General features: G+C 47.2%; 1 protein-coding gene across 1 annotated transcript in view; it reads left to right on the top strand.

The window, feature by feature from the left end:
- PITPNC1 (phosphatidylinositol transfer protein cytoplasmic 1) overlaps positions 1-20,968 on the top strand; it is a 239,116-nt gene that overhangs the window by 184,320 nt on the left and 33,828 nt on the right. The window contains exon 6 of the mRNA XM_036116160.2: positions 13,855-13,950. Within this exon, the coding sequence (XP_035972053.1) occupies positions 13,855-13,950 (96 nt within the window). The remainder of the gene's footprint in view (positions 1-13,854; positions 13,951-20,968) is intronic.

Genomic DNA, 20,968 nt, shown 5'->3' with positions numbered 1-20,968 from the left:
AATGATCTTAAACAGTTGACCGTGGGAAGACGGGTGCATTTATGTTACAGGAATATAATGAAATGCGATTCAGACTTTGAAAGTGAGTGCCGGCCTTGTGGCTTTTCCCCCTTCCACTGACGTCTGACACCAACCGGGTGCTTCCCAAGGCCAGGTCAAAATCAAGCGGGCTTTGCCTGCTTTCTGTCGCCGATCCCTCACTGCTACCCAAAGAGGGAAGAACTGATACTGCTCTTACTTTACAGATCAGAAAAACGAGGTCCAACCGTCCTCAGTATCATGTACAAGGTCACCCAGCCAAGCAGCGGAGTCCCGTCGCAAACCCACGTCTGTTGACACTCGCGTCGGGGCTCGTCACTGCCGCGCTGTATTTTCTCTCTCTATAATTTTCTTAACTATAAATTTCCCATAATAAAGAAGTATCATGGTAAGGAAAAAAGAGAAAAGAAAAGGTTGCTAATACAGGATTGACATGACGGGCGGTCCAAAGTTGACCCCCAAGCTGCCCTGTCAGAGCCGGAAGGCCAGAGCAGGGGGCAAGCGCTCCCTGCCCACTGGGGGCACGCAGAAGCGACAGGTCCCTTTGGGAGCTTCAGGCCTCATCACGCACCACCTTGGGAAGAGCTTGGGAAGCGAACCCGCTCGCATCTGCCGGACCACCTCTGTCTTACCCATGCCTGGAGCGATCCTTCTGGAGCCTTCCGGTTGGCTGCGGGGGGCGGGTCTGCAGAGCTCAGCCAGGAGGCCTTGCAGAGTTCCCCGACTTTGCCTTGAGAGGTATTTAGCACCAATCCCACAGAAGGGAAAAACCAAACAAAACACAACCTACCAGGCCAATGTAACAATTTGTTCCTTTATTTTGTTTTTTTCTGACAGTAGATGCAATCTATCATGATTCTGAAGTGGTTTTGGGCTGGTGCCCATGACATTGTTTCACCCAGAGAGGCACGCCAGGAATGAGCTGGAAGGAGACACAAGGCCCCGAAGTACCTCAGGACGCTTGTGTGGCAAGCAAGAGGCGGAAACTCCGCGGCCTCTGGAGTGAAGCTGCTGACAGCCTTCTTGCAGCTCTCCCCACGGCCTCCTGCCTCCCCGGTGTGGCTGCCCCACCACGCGGGCTTCAGCGCGCCATCTGTCTCCGCTGCTGAGTCCCCTCCCTGAAGGCCGAGCTAGTAGCTTCTCAGGGAGAAGCAGGGACTAGTCATTTTTCTCTGTCAGGAACTCTGCCGCTTTGTGCAGAGCATTCATTGCTGAGGCTCAAAAAAGGTTTAGGGAAGGATGGGGGGTGGGGATCAGAGTCACCTTGATGTGGCAAACCCCAAAGGCCCAGGCTCCACAGCGAGCCCTGGACGGCTTCCAGGCCAAATGTCAGTTCGTCAGCTTCAGAGAAAACCATGGGCTCTCGTTCCCGGAGACCACCCTGTGAATTGAAATAAGAAGGAACTGGGAGAAATTGCAACTATTTTAAGCTCCGCTTCTGAGACTTATTTTAGGAAGCATTATTGATCATCCTGCGGGGAAACCATCCAGCGCCTCGGGGGCCCGTGTCCCCACGTGCCCGTGTGCACGGCGTGGGCCTGATCTCGTGGCAGCCTGGGTGTCCAAAGGGGGCCGTGGCCCAGAGGAAGAATTCGGATTGAGGCCGCTCTGTGCCGAAATTAGCCCAAGTTTATGAAAAGAGCCTTGTTCCCGCTGCCCTGGGAACCGTAACTTAGAAGCGGTTTTTGTGCTACTGAAGCCTTTTTAGCAAATGAATTGTGTCGGAGCATTTGTGACCCTTTCTGCGTTGCTTGAATGTACTTTCCTGTCCTTTTCTTAATTAGTTGCCATGGCCCGGAGCACCTTATTAGAGCACTGTTTTTCCAATCAGCATCTTTTATCTCATCGGTCACTGTGTCACTTTGATTACTGTCTCTTGAACCTTCTTCCCTACCTTTTCGTCTCACCCAAATGAGTCAGGGTTCACCTGCTCCGTGCGTTGGACTTCAGGTCACGGCTCGAAATGGTTCTCAACCCTCCACCCGTGTGCCAGAACTCTTTCTAGACACATCCTGGAATAGAAAGAAGTGTCCTTTCCCTCAGAGGGCTCACACTGTGATATCACTTCCACTTTGTTAGGCTCTTTCCCCCTTAGATCTCCACCCTGCCCCGTGCCCAGGCACCCTTTCCTCAGTTGCCCTCACTCCCCAGGTGCGGTTTCCAGCTGCTTTTTATTTTGAACTTCACGGAAGAGCAATGCCTTTGTCTCTTCTGTATGGTTGTCATCGGGTTTCTGTCCCTGTTGAATTGTCTGCAACCTTTGAGGTAGGCAGAGAAAGGAAAAGGACAAATCTCCTCCATTGGCCAATGTCGAAGAAAAAATTACTCATGGCACTTGTTAAAGATGATAAGGCCAGCCTCATTCAGGGGGACTAATACAACGGGTGTTTGTCGTCGGGAAGAGAGATGGGCTCAACTCTGAGCACAAGAAGGACTAGCAGAGATCAACAGCCAAGGTGCAGGATGGGGGTCAATGGATGGAAGGGGATTCTGGCTGACTTGACTGGATTTTTTTTTTTTTTTAATTTATTTTTTAGAGAGAGTGCAAGCAGGGGGAGGGGCAAAGGGAGAGGGAAAGAGAAAATCTCAAGCAGACTCCCCAGTGAGCGTGGAACCTGACTCGGGCTCCATCCCATGACCCTGAGATCATGACCTGAGCTGAAATCAAGAGCTGGTTGCTTAACCGACTGAGCCCGACCCAGACACCCCGATTTGACAGGATTCTTGCTGAAGGCAAGTCAGGGTGATAACAAGAGTAGGAGAGTTCTCCCTAAATGTACCTCAACAGGATTCTTGCTAGGAAATGGACTAAGCCAGCCAAGGATGGAACCCAAGGGGGAGGCCTAGTCAAAAAGAGAACTCACAGGTGAAAGTTGGGTCTAGGGGAGAATCTTCATCACCAGCCTGAAGTCCACACTTCATGTGCTCAAGTTGGCTTTTCATCTTCTAACCTCTTTCTTCTGACTGCACACATTTAATAACAGGACAAAGAAGGCCTGATTGCCTTCATTCATGGAAGTTCAGAACAGTGCGGCCTCTTGGAAAGCCAATTTTGTCAACTCCAGGGAGTTTCATCTTGACTTTGAGAAAGGAAAGGGGTCTCCCCCGCCAAAAAAGTGGAGAGTTGTATTAGTGTCCTAGGGTGGCCATAACCAATTACCACAAACTGGGTGGCTTAAAACAGCAGAAATGTAATCCCTCACAGTTATGGAGGCCAGAAGTCCAAAATCAAAGTGTTGGCCAGGGCTGTGCTCCTTACAAAGGTTCTGGGAAAGAATCTTTCCTTGCTTCTTCCAGTTTCTAGTGGCTCCAGGCATCCCTTGACTTGTGACAGCATCACTCCAATCTCTGACTTTATATGATCTACTTGTGTGTCTCTCTGTGTCCTCTTCTCAAGAGGACATTCACTAGTCATGAGATTTAGGGGCCATCCTAAATCCAGGATGATTTTCGTTCCACAGACTAGGAGGTTTATAAACAACAGAAATTTATTTCACAGTCTGGAGGCAGGAGGTCCAAGATCAGGGTGCCAGCATTGTTGGGTTCTGAGTTGCAGGCTACCAACTTCTTCCTGTGTCCTCATGTGGTAGAAAAGTCTAGGGAGTTTTGTGGGGTCTTTTCTGCAGAGTGCTAATCCCATTCATAAGGGCTCCACCCTCATCACCTAATCTCCCCAAAACCCACCACCTCCTAACAACATCCCATTGGGCATTGGGTTTCAACATAGGAATTTTGGGGCATTACAAATATCAGTCCATAGCAATCCTTAACTAATCAGATTTGCACAGACCCTATTTCCAAATAAGGTCACATTCTGGGGTTCCTGGTGGGTGTGAATTTGGGGGAGACATTATTCAATCCATTACGGCATCTGCTTATAAAGAAGAATCAATATACACCCTACCACCCTGCAATCCCACTTCTGGGTGTGTACCCTAGGGAAATGAAAACTTGTCTTCACACAAAAGCCTGGCCACAAGTGCTTTTAGCAGCTCGGTTCATCATGGCCCTAGGCTAGAAATGGGGGCATGGATGAACAGATTGTGGTGCATCCACACAATAGAATAGTACTTAGCAAGAAAAAGGAGTGAACTTTGATTTACACAACAACAGGATGAATCTCAAAGGCATTCTATGCATGACAGGAACCAGTCTCAATGGGCTAAAATCTGTATGATTCCATTTGTATGACTTTTTTTTTTTTTAAAGTAGGCTCCATGCCCAGTGTGGAGCCCAATGCAGGGCTTGAACTCATGACCCTGAGATCATGCCCAGAGCTGAAATCAAGTCAGGCGCTTAACCGACTGAGCCACCCAGGCGTCCCTGTATGAAATTCTTATTCTAAAGATTTTATTTATTTATTTAAGAAAGAGAGAACATAGAGCATGAGCAGGTGGGAGGGGCAAAGGGAGAGGGAGAAGCAGGGTCCCTGCTGAGCAGGGAGACCAACGCAGGGCTCAATCCCAGGACCCTGGGATCCTGACCAGGGCCGAAGGCAGACATTTAACCAACTGAGCCACCCAGGTGCACCCCTGTATGACATTCTTAAAAAGAGAAAAACTTAGGGGCGCCTGGGTGGCTCAGTCAGTTAAGCGTGCAACTCTTGATTTTGGCTCAGGTCTTGATCTCAGGGTCCTGAGATTGAGCCCCGTATCGGGCTCCGTGCTCAGCAAGGAGTCTGCTTGCTTGTCCCTCTCTCTCTGCCCCTCCCCCGTGCTCTCTCTCTCTCTCTCTCTCTCTCTCTCAAATAAACAAATGAAATCTTTTTTAAAAAGAAAAGAGGGCGCCTGGGTGGCTCAGTTGGTTAAGCGACTGCCTTCGGCTCAGGTCTTTATCCTGGAGTCCCAGGATCCAGTCCTGCATTGGTCTCCCTGCTCATCAGGGAGTCTGCTTCTCCCTCTGACCCTCCCCCCTCTCATGTTCTCTCTCTCATTCTCTCTCTCTCAAATAAATAAAGTCTTTAAAAAAAAAAACAAAAAGAAAACTGTAGGGATGGAGAACAAATCAGTGGTTGCCAGGGGGTAGGGCATGCAGAGGGTGTGACTATAAATTAGTTTTTTGTGCTGATGAAACTGTTCTGTACTTCAATTGTAGTGGTGGTTCCAGATCCCTGTGTTAAAATTTATAGACCTGTACACTCCCAAAAACCTTTTTTACAAAGGTTGTTTCAGGGGCAGGGAGTCTAAAATAAAAAACAAGGATCAACATATCTTACTAAGGTATGGAGTCGTCCTTTATTTTTTTGTGAATGACGAAATGGCACTAGATTTTGTCTAAAGGTCGTTTTTAAAAATTGTTGTCTGTCCTGTACTAGAAGGATGAGAGGATTAAGATCTGTATAACCTTTATTGGTGGTTGCTAATTTCTTCTTTGTACTTGATTCTTCTAATTAAAAACATCTACTTCCTGAGAAACTTTTTTTTTTTTTTAAGAAAAGAAAAACCCTGGAGGGTGTGGTGTGCCCTCTGTGGTAGCTCAACCATGAAGGGGCCAGATTGAGCGATTTGGGAGTCCTACCGGTTGTTTCTATGTGCTCACACTGGGGATGACCATTACATTGAACTTGCCCAAAGCACCTATCTTGGAAGCCTTTTTGGCAGAGAGTTCTGTTTAGGAGTTTAATTAATTTGAACTAATGTAGAGAAACATTATTCAGTGACTCGTGTAAGAAACAGGCAAGCTTTTGTTGCTGACACCATGAATGCCCCACTTTTTTGGAATCTGCTCCCTCAAGATGGCTCACCATGGGGCGTTCTTTTATACTCATGCTTCCTGGCCTCCCAAGGACCCCCACTGGCAGGCTTATCCCTCTGCCAAGGTGGGAGTGGTCTTCACAGTGTTAGAGGCTCTACATCCATCTTGGGAGCCGTGGCCTTCCTCAAGTGCGTGCCAGCTTCCCTTGGTTCCTGTCCAGAGACCTGTAGATAATGTGCAGAAAACCCACGGATGGTGCCAAGGGAAGCCATCTTACTCTACCACATCTTCGTCTCTGATCTAGGCTGTCTCCCGCCACCCAGAGCTGTACTTGTCCCCATCCTACCCTCCCCTAACCCAGGTCCCCCCTGCTCCCCATCTAAGACACTGTAGGCTTGCTGGGTCATGACGATAGTCTCCCCAGTTTCCTTTCTCACCCCTCACTCCCTGAAGCCTTTCTCTTCACGGCGGTGTCCTCATGGTGCCAGCCCACATCCATGAGAGCTTTGCCCCACCCTCATGCACTCTGTAAGGATGGGTAACTAGAACACCTGGAAATTTAACATAGGTCCAAAGCAGCTTTCTAAGGAGAAGACTCCCTTGGAGTCCCTTCCTCCCATTGTCTATCTAGAGCCCCTTAAAACTCAAACCCAATACACTGGAAGGTAAGGGAGTTGGCAATCAAAGGAGAGGGGGCCGTATCAGGAAAACAAAACAGCACATCAAGAACGTTCCACTGAAATTCACAGAGGTGTTCTTGGAGCGCCCCTGCCCCATCCTTCACCCCTCTCCACCCCTCCAGTGGCTCTATGCAGGTGTCATTACCCCCTCATTGAAGACAGAATTTTCTCAGACGCTCGTGGGTGGAAACCTTTGCCTTCAGCTTGCTTTGCTACTCCCACTGGCTTTGGGAAAACAGTTTTCCATTCTGCAGTGAAAGCCTAATGATATTGTCCACCAGGGAGCATTCTCTGGGGAAGCGCTGAAGTTTACCCAGCAGCTAAGACAAACTGGCCTAACCCTGACAGATGAGTTTCCTTTACTCAGCCTTAATACCCCCTAAATCCAATGGCCAGTGGAGCATTTAAAGAGGATTAAGTCAAAGCAGTTCACCTCCCGTCGTATTACCAGATGGGGCTCTAATTCGGCTCCAAAACCAAGGTCAAGTCAGGAGTGGGTCTGGTACCATCCCTTACCCCTGCACCCCCAGCACAGGCAGACAGTTCTGTGGGGCCCCCCAGACAGAAAACCCAGCAGCCATAAGTTATACCCCAGGCTCTGGGGTCTCAGGACCACACTGTGCAGGCACATGGTAGGGCTCCTTTCCACACAACACCAAATGGCCAATATTTTGAATCACCCCTGCTGGTTAAATAATGATCCTGGGCCCAGACTACCATGGGCCATTGCTGAGTTTCCTCCTTGCTGAGTTTGGGCTGGAATGCTCTTGTCTGAAGCATTCCTTTTGGTACATATAGATTACATTTTGTATGGTGTTGTTGATTCAGTTGTGCATTCAATCTAGTCTTCTGTCCATAATCGTAAGCCCCCTCGTACTCAAACTGGGAATGAAGTTTGAAGTCAGAGCGTTGAACACGTAGTAGGCAGTTCATAAATGTTTGCTGATTTTTTTATTGCTGCATGTCTAGTTTCTTCTTCCTTTCAGACAGCTGTCTTTAAGTAACTGCGCCTACAGAACAAATAAGTTACCCAACTCTGTATTCGAAGTGGGGGAGTGGGAGGCGGAGAAATGTTTATGAAAAGACCAAAGAAGACCATCCTTTTTTTTTTTATTTTAAATCTCTGTCTTAATGGCAATTGGAAGACAAGTTGCATGCTCTTGGGTTGGAACATATTTATGAAATAGTCACCATTGAACTGGGTAGGTGTGAAAATGTTCTTGGTGAGAAAACCGGTATAGATGGGGTAACGAAATGATGGTTTGCCTTGTCAATAACTTGGACTATTTTTTTCATCCCAGCCATTAGTGCATTTTGGTCTCCGCCCACCAGGTATGCTGCTGATAGATAATAATCTATCAGCCCTATATACCTAATGTGTTAACCCAGCAACTGTCATCACCTGCCCTCCACCAAACCAATGGCCACTTTGCAAATGTAGAGCATTAAAATGAAAACATTGTTAAAACAGTCGGTGTGCTTCCAAGGTTCCTTCTTGTCGAACCTGTTCTTTGTTGGTATGCCTTGGTCAGTTGCTTCCCCTGAGACCTCCCAAGTGCAGCAAAATGAAGTTAGAGGAGAACAGTGGCTTAGCTGGGATTCTTTGCCCTTTAATCATATCTGAAGCATAAAGCAGGATGACTGGTAGATTTTTCTCAATCCCTACTAATCACCCACCCCTACCTTGTATCCTTGGTAGCTTAGGCAGATGGTGGGAAGATAAATAAACATAGCTACTATGCTTGGATCTTTTTTAACCCTTCAATTAAAAAAAAAATGGACTTTATTTTTTAGAGCAGTTTTAAGTTTACAGAAAAATTGTGCTGAAAGTACAGATAGTTCTAATCTAAACTTGAATCTTAGGGGTGCCTGGCTGGCTCAGTCAGTAGAGCCTGAAGCTCTTGATCTCAGGATCATGAGTTCAAGCCCCACTTTGGGCATGGAGCCTACTTTAAAAAATAAACAAACAAACAAATAAATAAATAAATAAGCTTGAATCTTAAACCACAAAAGTAACCATGATAGAGAAAAGGGATGCAGAATCCATGATTCCCAGAATTGTGGATTTCTAAAAAGCCACTGTACCCAGTGCTGTCCCTCGCTGGACTGTAACAAGAGAGATTTCATAGTTGAGAAAGACATCCCTGTTCAAGGAAGAAATCTAGTACATTGTTAAAACACATTCCATATTTATCAATGTACCTTTCCCTTCTGAGTTATGACCACATGACTCATGTTAAATATGGGGTATCTCAGGGCACCCGGCTGGCTCAGTTGGTAGAGCATGTGTGATTCTTGATCTTGGGGTTCTAAGTTTGAGCCCCATGTTGGGTGTAGAGATTACTTAAAAATAAAATCTTAAAAAATATATGGGGTATCTCCCTTCCTCCATCCCACCCACCTCCATGTATACTCTCCTGGGAGAATCATTTTTAAGAATGGAGTTGCTAATGGCTACTACATAATAGTTCATCAAATGGATTCATCATACTTTACATAGCTATTCTCCCATACTGGGATATTTAAACTGTTTGTTTCCTTTCTCTCTCTATTTTTTTTCTTGCCATTATAACGTCAGGATGAAAATCTTTGTGCATAAAGCTTTTCCTTTATTTAAGATTCTTAAGATAAATTCTCAAAGCTTAAGCTTGCTAGGTCAAAGTATATTAAGATTTTCAAGGTGCTTCATACTTAATGTTCATAATGCTTTACAAAAATGGGAAGATTACTCTCTTTTTATTTTGAATCTGTAAGGTAATATTTACTCAGGAGATTGCCTTCTCATTGTAGTATTGCTCAGTTCATACCAAAAGGAGTTTGTTTATTGAGGGCTCATGGCCTGTTGGGGGTGGGGGGAGGTCAGGAGCGTCAACCAGATTGGCACTGAAATCACTGCAGATGATCCGAGGGTGGGCATGTCCCAAAGATGGGAACATTATTATAGGGGATCTAGGGAAAGTACCAAGATTAACTCCCAAACCCAACTCCCATCTGAGGAGGGAACAGCTTCTGCCCAAGAAGTTCCCAAGACCCTCAAGGTGCACAGCACCGGTGTCAGATGCAGTCCTGGTGGGGCTTTGGCTCGACGTATCAACAACATGCACCTCGTCATAAAGCTACCTCAGCAGATCTCGTATTCCAGCTCAAAGAGCCAGTGGTTTGACCAGAATTCTGGCAGCTCCTGCCATCGCTACTGGGGAAGCCCAAATGAATGAACTCTTGCAACTTTCCTCTGGGGCCTAAGCCTCTGACTACAACGGTGTTGGCTTAATTCTGGATCATGCCCTTATACTGAGCATGAAAATTAGACTGTTTTACCCCGGGAATGGCCTCTGATTATGCTACATCATGACCACCGCCCCTGTTCCGTTTCTCTGCTGCAGCCCACTGTGCACCACGCACATCAGCTGGCTGTGGAGGGAAGGGGCTGAGAAGGAACGAGCCAAAGAGCAAGACACAGGCGACTAACATGACCCAAAGGTCACTCAACATCACAGACATTTATAACTGGAAAGAATTGTAGTGGTCATCTGGGTCTCTCAATCACAGCCTCATTGGGGCCACAGATCTCTTGGATAATCATATGAAAGTGCTTGAACCCTTGCTCCAGAAAAATACACGTCCCCCAATTTTGGGTACAATTGTAGGATGTTTCACAACTTCCTGGTACCCATCCATCTAGACGAAGCCTTTGATTTTCAGGTGACAATATGGAGACCCCAAGGAGGTGCAGGGTTCTTGCCCAAGGTTACACAGGGGAGATAACCCAACTCAAATTCAGCTCACCTGATTCCCAATATAGGCCCTGTCAGCCAATACTGTGAAGTTTCCACTCTCTGTTGAGCCCTCTTTTGAGAATGACGGAAAGTTAGTAAGTAAATAGAACCCCCACTCATAAAAGGAAACTAAGATCAATTAGTAAGCCATATTCCTGCCATAGATTCCTCTTTGGAAAGTAAAAGCTAATACCGTCCATTAATTCAGTAGGCAGTTAATGAGCACCTATGAGCATCTCCCCAAAATCTCTAACCATTGGGAGATTAATTATTTATTGAAAATTAGAACTCTTGGGCGCCTGGGTGGCTCAGTTGGTTAAGCGACTGCCTTCAGCTCAGGTCATGATCCTGGAGTCCCGGGATCGAGTCCCGCATCGGGCTCCCTGCTCAGCAGGGAGTCTGCTTCTCCCTCTCCCACTCCCCCCTCTTGTGCTCTCTCTCTCTCTCAAATAAATAAATAAAATCTTTAAAAAAAAAAAAAAAAGAAAGAAAAAGAAAATTAGAACTCTTTATAATCTAAAGCCTGAAGAGATTTTTCAGTCTCAAGCCTCAAAGTGATTTTTTTGTGGCTTTGTTCAAGTGCTGGGAGCCCCGCCCTGAGACGGTTGAGGCGGAGGTGCTTGGTAGTTCATCTTCAGTGCAAAGGAGGTGTCATGTTAACGAAGGAGACCAGAATCTGAACTGAAGGGGACCTACGTACATTCTACTCCTACTATTTCTACTACTATTTCGGCTATTCAACAAGGCAGAAAAGTTCCCAATTTGGGGGACGTTCCCCAACTCTGTGACTCAGATCTTACATTTTATTAGTAGCAGGAAGAGAACCAGATTCCAATTTCATCTTTCTGGAAAGAAGCAGGAAGCACTTCTGACTGATATTTAGCTTGCCGGTTGGCTGCCAAGAGGCAGCTTTTTGTCACAAGAGGAGCCTAGTTGTGAAGGCTGGAGACTTGCCCTGCATCTGAACTTCTCTACTGACTGTCGTGTGACCTCAGGCAAAGCTCTTTACGTCTTTGAGCCTTGGTTTTCTCATCTGAAAAATGAGAATTTTCTCAGCTTTATTTTCGCTCAGTGTTCCGATGACGATGTACTTGTTGACTCAACAGAAAGGCCTCCCGTCCCTGGCTTCTATAGTCTGTTCTTTCTTGGTAGCAAATACTTCATTCTGCATCAGGGCCTGATCAGGAGGCATAAAGCACACAGTAATTTGAAGAGGGGGGAGTGCAATGTAAGGAATTATTCAACTTTGATAGGAGTAACTGTATAGATGTAAAGAGAACTCCAAAGGGTACCTAAGGCTGAGGGAGAAGACACAAGGAAGAACAAACTTGGAAGGGGCCCCCGTCCGTGGCTGGGGCTGAGACTTCACTGGATAAGTTGTGGTCATAGCCCACTGGTTGGTGGAGAAGTTGGCTGGGTTTCCTGGACCAGAGCTGGTCCACAGTTGCTGGGCGGTGCCAAACAGCCCGCTGGGCGCTGGTGAGATGAGACTGTTGGGCAGGTGTGTAGAGTCACAGTGCCACGGCCACTGCGAACCCTCGAGCCCATGGTGGTACATGTGGAAGGCCGTGATGAAGGCCAGAGCTGCGAGGTCACCAGGCCACCGTGCGCTCTGGGCATGCAGCTGAGACAGAGCACCACGCAGTGTCCCCACTGACGGACTCTGCAGCAGGAGAAGGTCCAAAACCAGGAAGAGAAACCCCCTTCTTCCTGCGGGGTCCCACCGGTAAATGGCTTCATGTCCTGCTTGCTGTAAAGCAGTGCTTCCAGGGTCCCGTCCATTAGCTCCGAGCAGAGACTAACAGGTTACTTTGCAGCTGAGAGGCAATAATATGATAACCGGTATAATAGGTGATCAAAAATGTTTGAATTAAATTAGGAAAAGCCACACAATCTGTCAGTAACTCCCTCAACCCCTGTTTATTTCCCCTTCTTTCAGTCCCATAAATTTTACCACCAGTAAATGTCAAATTTCTCTAACTTCTTTTGTAATTTACTCTCTCGAAGCTCATTTCCCTCTGAGGTGTTCCATTTTGTTTTGTTTTCTTAATGAGGCACGTGTCTTTCTTCTCTTGGCACACACTTAAAAGAGACTTGAGTAGAGGGGGCAGGGGGAGGGGAAAAGAGAAAGGGCGAGAGGTGGAGGAGACCAAGGGGGAGAGAGAGAGACTCTCGTAAACAACCTGAGACTCAGTATTTCATTTCACAATTTATTTGTCCACTCAAACTTGAACTCGTTTCCCCATAGTCTCTCTGTCTCATTTCAGAGCCATCCACCTGTCCTTCCTAAACACTCTAGGAGTGTCCCCAAGCGCTTGACTTCAAGTGGCAGTGGAAGGAGCCAGAGCTGATCCGAAAACCCATCCTTCTCTCTTTTTAAGGAAAACACAGTGGCGACCTCAGGGCAGACTGTAGTCAGTCTCCTTGGACAAGTCTGAAGAGTCCAGTCTCTGACCATTTGAGAAGAAAATAGGCAACAGAGCAAACATCAGACTTGGAGCATAAATACCAGCACAAATATTATTCAGAAAGTATTTGGAAAGGACTAGTAGTTTCGAGAATCAAACCAGGGAGAGCATGGCATTGTAAAGGGCCCTACGTGTGCTGTCCTGTGGGAGATCATGTTATTAACAGGCACCGAATTTGTGTCAAGACAATGTTCTTAGGCATCAACCACCCTGTTCTTCCAAAATATTTCATTCTCTACCGAAGAATCAGATTTAATTAGTGTTCACGGTTGATTCCCCTGCAGGAATTAGCCAAACAATGAGGTGGGGATACAGCTAAGACGTCTTCCAAGGATGAAGTGGTTTTGCAAACATAATCTGTTTACCACCCTTCAGGAGGGCTGGGAAGATCATCCCTTTATATCAGAAAAATGGCAATGGGAAAAACTAGAGGAACTTAATCTTTCCACCAAAATTTATATGTGTATGTATGTATGTATGTAGCTGTCTTACATATTTCTTTGCAAGTAATGGACATCCTGGGGCCAGTGGAACCTAGAATAGACGGGCAGGGAGCTACCTCAGTTTCTCCCCAAGCTCTACCTTCTTACTCCTGCATGTCCCAAGGAAATCATGCTCTTAAATGATCAAGAGTAATACGTGTGTTTAGTCCTGCGTAATGAGATTGTGGACAATCTTTATTTTCTTTCTGTTTATCTGTGTTTTCTGCAATGAGCATGTGTTGTTTGTGAAGTTAAACATATATAAAAATTTTAATGAAAAAAAAGCAACAACCCACATTTCTCTTCCATAAATCTTGGGCTCCACTACTGCTTGTTGTCTCCTCTCTAGCCAGACCCTTTGTAGCCTCTTCACTCCCCCTGTTCAGATTAACTGCCAAAAATCAGCAGACCTCATTTTTGGAAGAGACTTTTGGAAGAGATTTCTTTCTTTCCTCTTGGACTTCTAAAAACAGACCACTTTTCCTTCTACCCCTCACCAAGCGGTGATTGATGCTGCACCTGCCTCTGATGTGACAAAACGTAAGCGATGAATCAAAGCCTTTCATGATTCTTGCACATTCTGAGGCAGGCAGAAAGCCCCAGCCAGGAGCACCGAGCCATGTGAAGATGCTCTGCAGGGCACAGTCGTGCCAACCGTGGGCACCTTGAGGATACGCACATCGCTAACCTTTGATATGTTGCTCTGCTCTTTCAGATTTTTGACAATGAAGCCAAAGACCTAGAGAGAGAAGTTTGCTTTATTGATATCGCCTGCGATGAGATTCCAGAACGTTACTACAAAGAATCTGAGGTAAGCAGTAAATGGGGTGACAGATGGAAGAGATTCACTCATTCATTCAACAAATATTTATGAAGTAAGTCCTAACCTGGGAGACTGTCATCCATCTCGGTGTTGATTCAATTTGGTCTCACATCTTGCTGGATTCTTTAATGCGAGTCTCACAGTTAAGTTCCTACTCCTCCGGGCCCTGGCTGCCACTCCATTTCCATTTAGATTTCCTGTCTCCCCCGCTCTGCCATCCTTCTGGACAGCAAAACATTCAGCAGGCTGAACCATCCAACATACACGCCTCTGACAAACCACAGTCATCTCTGACTTCCTGTTTTGCCGGGACCTGCGTGACCTGCCTCCCCATCTGCATGCTCCGTGAGGGCCGGGGCTGGGTTTTATGTGTATCTTTATGTGTAAAACAAAGAAAATGCTCGCTCCGTCCTCTGAGTGAATATTGGAACTCCAGCAGCTCATCTTGACACAGAACCTTTCTCTCAAAACAGGAAGTGCCTTCGAGAGGGTTTCTCCTTTCTTTTTTTTTTTTTTTTTCATTCTTGACTGAGAATAAATTGAAGAGCGTATCTTTCTCTATAGCTTCCACCCTACCAGGATCCATGGTGTGCCTCGGTGCAACCTTGTTATTTTACTGTTGGTGCAAGTCAGCACCGATATCCCGTTAGTACGTTATTAAGGGCTGCCGGCGAATGTGGGCGACCCCCTTGTAAATGACATCCCCGCCCCACAATGACAGTTGTTTAGCAGTAGGGCAGCCAATCACAGTATGTTTGGACTCGGGGCCCCAGACTCGTCCTTGAGCCATAACACATGGATCTTGACACTCTTCTTCCAGGTTCATTAAGGCTGATTTAAGACATAATAAATAAACCTGTTGAAAATGAATTCCACTGTCCTACCAACTGGGCTCCCAATGTGGTTCAGACTTTTTTTTCCCCCCCTTCCAGATTTTGGGATTCTAACCTGGGCTTAGCAAATGCTTAGCTGCTTACTTGCAGGCGAGTGCTCTGCAGCTGCTGTCCCTTCTTCAAAAGACTGGGAGAGGCTGATGTGAATTACTCTCGGTTTGACTCAAAGGCTGAGCGTTTTAACGTCATCCGTTTACACTGCGCTACGCAGCCAACCGTGCTCATGAATTTTCAGAAAAACCAAGTGAAACGCTCTCTGCATAACTGAGCCTGCAGAAGAGAAGGAGAAACTTGGCCTCCCCTTGTCTCATTCTATGGAGGAGATACTTCCGTGGGTCCGTAGCAAGTCCGCTGATACTTACGGGGCTCTGATGGTGCATCAGAGCATCATGCGTCGGGTGAAGCCGCTCCCCATCACTTCCTCGACTCCTTCGGCCTGGGTGGGGGCTGCTGTCCTCCCTGAGCATCCTGACCTCTTTGGGAGCTCAGGCCTTCCAGGAAGAAAACTGAACTAATTTCAGCGCTTCCTCTTAGATTGCTTTGGTGTGATCCTGCCTGGGACTCAGGGAGTTCCCTCCAGATTGGGTGGAAAGTCTTAGGATAAATATGGAATACTAATGACAAAATCAACAAGTCTCATTTCTAGTCAGCTGATGCCTGATTCATCTCCTTGTGCTTTGCGCTCCCAAGAACCAGCCCTGGAAAGCTTCTTTTCATTTACACAGACAAGCGAGGAGCTCTTACTTCATTCTTCACAGTCATTCATTTTTCTTGGTCATAAAGTGTTCTTTTCAAGGACTTGAAAGGTGAATAATCATTCATCCAATAAATATTTACTGAGTACTCACTGAGTGTCACATACAGTATTAAGATGGCGACACGGCAATGAGCAGAAGAGTCAGTGGGAGTCCCTTCTTCCAGTCTGGCAGGGGAGCCAACAATAGAGAATCACCTGAGTACAGATGGACTTAAAAGTCACCAGTGCCATAAGGAAGCATGCATGATGGGGAAACCAAATTTAAGAGGATGGGATCGGGAAAGATGTTCTGGAAGCAATGACATCCCGAGACCCGCAGGATGAAAAGAGCTGGGGCGTAGTGCTCCAGGTGAAGGTCATAGCATGTGCAGTGTCCATGTGTGACACTTGAGGAATCAGAAGAAGATCAACATGGTGGCAGCAGCAGAAATGAAAGGACGAATGGCACAAAGGAGGTTGGGGCCATGTTAAGACGCTTCGATCTTATTCAAGTGCAGTGGAATGCCTTTGCCGAAATTAAATCATATGATCTGATTTGTGCTTGTAAAAGATTGCTCTGGGTGGAGAAGGGACTGGAAAGAAGCAGAGTGGAAGTCAGGAAATCACTGAGGTCATTGGGGTTATCTACATTATTGGTTTTTCACATTATGTGTGGCTTGCACTGGAGGGCTGGGAACAGATGGTTTTGAGGTATATTTTGAAGATAGAATTGACAGGGATTGGTCATGGACGGGATATGAAGATGAGAGAAAAGCAGGTGTCAGGATGACCTTAAGGTTTAATGGCTTGGCCGACAGATAGACAGGGGTGAGAAGAGGAGTGGATTTCTGAGAAAGATGGATAGATTTTGTGATGCCAACGAGATATCCAAAGCAAGTAGAAATGAATCTAGAGCGTAGATGAGAGATCTGGGATGGTGACGAATGTGGGAGTAATGGAAAACAGAAGATACTTGAAATGCCGGAGATGAATGAGAGGGAGAAAGCATAAAGTATAAGCGGGAAATGAGTTCAGGTCTGAGCATGAGGGGATGGCAGCATTTGGAGATCAGGAAGAGGATGGGGAGGCCCCACGAATCTACAAGAAACCCAGGAGAGAGTTGGAGGAAAGACAAGGAGAGTGCAAGTTTCATTCATTCACTCACCAAGGGAATGCGAGTTTCAAGAGGAAGCAAGTGATCCATTGGACAGCACTGCCATGAGGTCCAGTAAGACAAGAATGCAAAACCATCCTCTAGAACAATGGTTCTCAACTGGGGGCAATCTCACCCCACAAGAATGCTTCCAATGTCTGGAGACATTTTTGGTTGTCACAACTTGGGGATGCTACCGACAGCCAGGGACGCTGCTAAACATACTATAATGGACAGGACGGTGCCCCCTCCCCCACCAGGGAATTATCTGGCCCCTGATGTCACTAGCACTGAGCCTAGTGATACCCTAGGGAAACCCTGCCCCAGAGGATTAATGGAACTTGGGATTCAGCTCTTCCACTCAGAGCCGCCCCTGCCTGTCCTGGAGTCTCAGGGTTTCCTGGCAGCTATGGAAGAAAGAGGCCCCAGAGGGCTCAGTCTTGCACACTCTCCATCAAGTACTGCCTCCCAGAGGATCACCAGCCTAGGCTGCGGGTGGAATTCTTCCTTACCTGCCCTAACAGTTAGACCACAAAGGAATGACGTAATCGGGACTATGCTGCGTAGGACTCCCTTGTGACCCCAACCTCATATCATTCGGCTTCCAGAATCCAGACTGCATAGCAACCCAGCTGAAGGGAGAGAAGAATTTCCTAGGCAGTTTTAGTCGTGTGTCATCAGCCAGGCACTGAGAGCAAGGGAAACAACCGATTCAGAAGCAAACCATTTCCAAATAAATTTCCACTCAGCACACTGTAGACAATGAACATCCTTCTCCCCACTGCAAGAGTTTTCTTTTAAAATGACTGACCTGGTCATTTTCTGCTTAAAAGTACCCTCACTGGCTGGGAGGAAGCCCAGTCCCTGAGCAGGGCCCTCTGCCCTCGCCAGTCCCTGGTCCTCCCCACCTCTGTGCCACTCAGCTGGGGATCTTCTCCTCTGGGGCCTTTCCTGGGCCCCCCACGAACCCACCCACTGTCGGCAGAGCATGCTACTCATACTGTCTCACAGGTCTGTCACGAACCCCAGGAAAACAAAAGCTGTCTACTCCAGCACCATACCTCCCCAGCTAGTACAGCACCAGCCCAGGGCAGATGCTCACAAAACGGTTGTGGAATGAATAAGTGAAAGCCGGGGGCCTTGTTTTTTTCCTTCCAGCAGCAACAATTTCAGAGCAAGTGCTATCAAAGAAAATGAATTTGTTACCATTAAGCTAACAGTTGTGAATCAGAGTTCTTTTTTTTTTTTTTTTTTTTATCTGAGGCATACAGCTTTGCAGGCATTTTCTTCCAATCCATCTTTGTAAGTTGACTATGTCAGCAGCATAAAGAGGAACACGTTTTCCACGGAGAAAGCTAAAGCGCTGGTGGGCTGACTCTGGTGTGAGATTTTTGATGTTTATGCATTCAGAACAGGGCTATCTGGGTCAGTCGTCTCCTCCCAGCTCCGGTCACACACACACACCGCCGTCCGGGCCAAGGCAAGGGACTGAAGCGCTTGCTTTTCTCCTTCCCTTTCTCCCTGGAAACCTCGGAGTCACACGGGAGGCAAGAAGGCTTCTCTCGTTAAGGTGACTGGAGCTGGGAATTTTCCTCTGGGTGCCTTCTACCTGGCAGAACCTTGTGCCACCACTAACCAGATATTCAGAAGGACACTGATCAGGTGACAGCCCCGCGCTCTCCTCGTTCTCATTTTGTGGGGATGCTGTTTCCTAGCCACAGCGAGGGTCTGAGCACCAACTCCCAAGAGCCTCTTAACCTCAGGTTCTGTTCTCATAACCATTGGCGGGACTCGGCAGGGCAGCAACTCTGTTGCAGAAAAGAAAAAGAAAAGTGATTTCTCAGAAACGGGGAGCACCTCCATTAACCTCAACACAGCCCCGCCAAGGCCCTGCCCCCATCAATCACAAAGCACTTTGCACCCAGTGACATTAGCACCCCAAAGCAGGAAAGAGGAAGTGAAGCCAAAACCTGACGGGCTGTCCTTGCAAGGCAGTTGATACGTGGCTTCTTTCCTCAGCCAAGAGTCCCATCCCAACCCTTTCATGCTCTGCCAAGGCTTCAAGGTGAAGATCCCAGCTCAGGAATGAGCAAACCCCGTATAATAGGTTGTAGGGCGTCTACAGAGGACACAAGCTGCGAGCCCGTCCCTGCAAAGCAGAGTTGGCAGTTTGGGGGCACGGGAACAACTCTCAACACCCAGCCCACCGGACCAGTCCAGCCAGGACAATTCCAAAGGTCAGGCGTAGCGAGCTCTAACTCGGAGGCCATTGGTGTTGGCTGAATGTGAAGTCCAGCACCCTGCCTCCTTGATTGACCAGGGACAGTGGTATCGCTGTGTGCGCCCACAGATCTCCCCCAGGGACACAAATGGTGGGGGGGGCATGTGGTTCTATATCATGCTTTCACTAGAAAGCAGAGGTGGGTGGGGGGAAAGGTAATCACTCGGTGGAGGGAGTTTAGAAGTAGAGGACTTTTTGGTGCTCTGTTGTGTTTTGTTTTGTTTTGTCTTTTAATCTCATTGATTTCTCTAAAAGCAAAGGGGAGTCTCTAAACCATTGGTTCTCATCTGGGGGCAATTTTTCCTGCCAGGGTACATCTGGCAGTGTCTGGAGATATTTTTGATTGTCACCACTAATGGGGGAGTGATGTGCTTCTGGCATCTAGTGGGTCGAGAGGCCAGAGATGCTGCTAAACATCCTCCAGTGCACGGGATAGCCCCACAACAGAGAATGATCTAGCCCCCGACGCCAGTAGTGGTTCAGTCAAGAAACCCTGCTGTAGACCAGTCCAAGGAAAAGAAATTTAGTAAAACCCATTAGTAGCAAGACTCCTTAGTGAATTTCTTGAGTTTGCATTTGTGAAGTGCCTCCTTACTGTGTGCCGGGCGCTGCTAGGCAGAGGCTGTGTCTGGTCTCTAGTCTCGTCTCTACTACTCTTTGAACTTGGTCTTCTTTTTAAGATGACAGAAATTCCTCTTTCCCTTTATTTTGGGGGATGTAAAAGAAGCCTCCCTGTTCCTAGTGATAAGTAGAGCATAATCATGTTAATGGGAAAATTTACAATGTTTTGAACTCAGGTAGAGACAAAGGGAAAGGCTAACGTGAGGCAGTCTTAGAAGTGTGGACCCCTGACATGGTCTGATTGAATTAGGACAGTACAGGGGAGGTTTTAGGCAGAATTTGATTTAGAGCATTCCCCTCGAGTTGGATGTCGAAGGAGATTCCTTTGAACTCAGTCTCTAGGTCCCTGGATTCTAGAGTCTTCCCAGACCAGCAGCCAGTCCATTGGTCACACGGATCTAAACATCTATGGAATTCTGTCTTCAGGGAGAAGGAACAGAACAAAGAGAGAAACATCTGACTTTTCCAATAACCGCCAAGGATGAGCGATTAAATGCTTTTGCTAAGTACAATGGGCCCCAGAAAGGGAACAGAGAGACCAAATGAGTAAATATTGTCACGTTCAGTACCCTTCGGTATGAAGTGCTTCATCCAAACTACGCCACTCCCTCCAATGAAAATATCATCATTTTGGTCTTCATGATGACAATGGAGGGTGGTAAAAATTTTCAGTGATCTCCAAATGGCCAGATTTAACCCAGCTGCCTCGCGCTGGGCCATATCATTGAGTTGAGTTTGCTGTTGCGTTGTGACTCTCATTTCCCACATTTCCCTCTGCCCATCTGTTTCTTTCTGAGAGTAACGCAGCTGGTTTGTGATAGGTTCCAACACTGGGGCCAGGCGCCTCTGGGTAGTCAGGGGACTGACTGTATTCTTGGCTCAGAGAAAAGGAGGGACCCTCGGCTGCCCAACGGCTCCCTGATCCTAGACGCTAACATCATCAGCTGCTATATTGTAGGCCCCTGAGCGCCCCTCCTTGGCGAGGTCTCCGTGAGGCCAGTGCTTTAGAGAGGGAAGCACTTGGGGGGGCGGGGGAGAGCTCTGGAAGTAGCCAGAGCAGCAGATGAAAAGGGGAAAAGTGGGACACCCTCACCTTTAAGAAGCCCGTAATCCAGTTGGGAGGAGAAGGTATCACAGCATAAAAGGTTAAGGAACAGCTGGAGGCAGTGGGAGAAATGGCTTCACAGGAAAGTGAGGTTTACTCCCTGGAAACTCTGCTGCATCCTCACCACACGATGTCAAGGAGGGAGCAGCTCTATGGACAGAGGTGGTCAGGGCCAACTTTATAGGAGTGGGGGGATCTAAGTTGGGCCTTGAAAAAA

The sequence above is a fragment of the Halichoerus grypus genome, chromosome 2, assembly GCF_964656455.1.
Source record: "Halichoerus grypus chromosome 2, mHalGry1.hap1.1, whole genome shotgun sequence".
Classification (NCBI taxonomy): Eukaryota; Metazoa; Chordata; class Mammalia; order Carnivora; family Phocidae; genus Halichoerus; species Halichoerus grypus.
The sequence above is the reverse complement of the archived record's forward strand: the minus strand, read 5'-3'. Positions and strand labels throughout refer to the sequence as shown.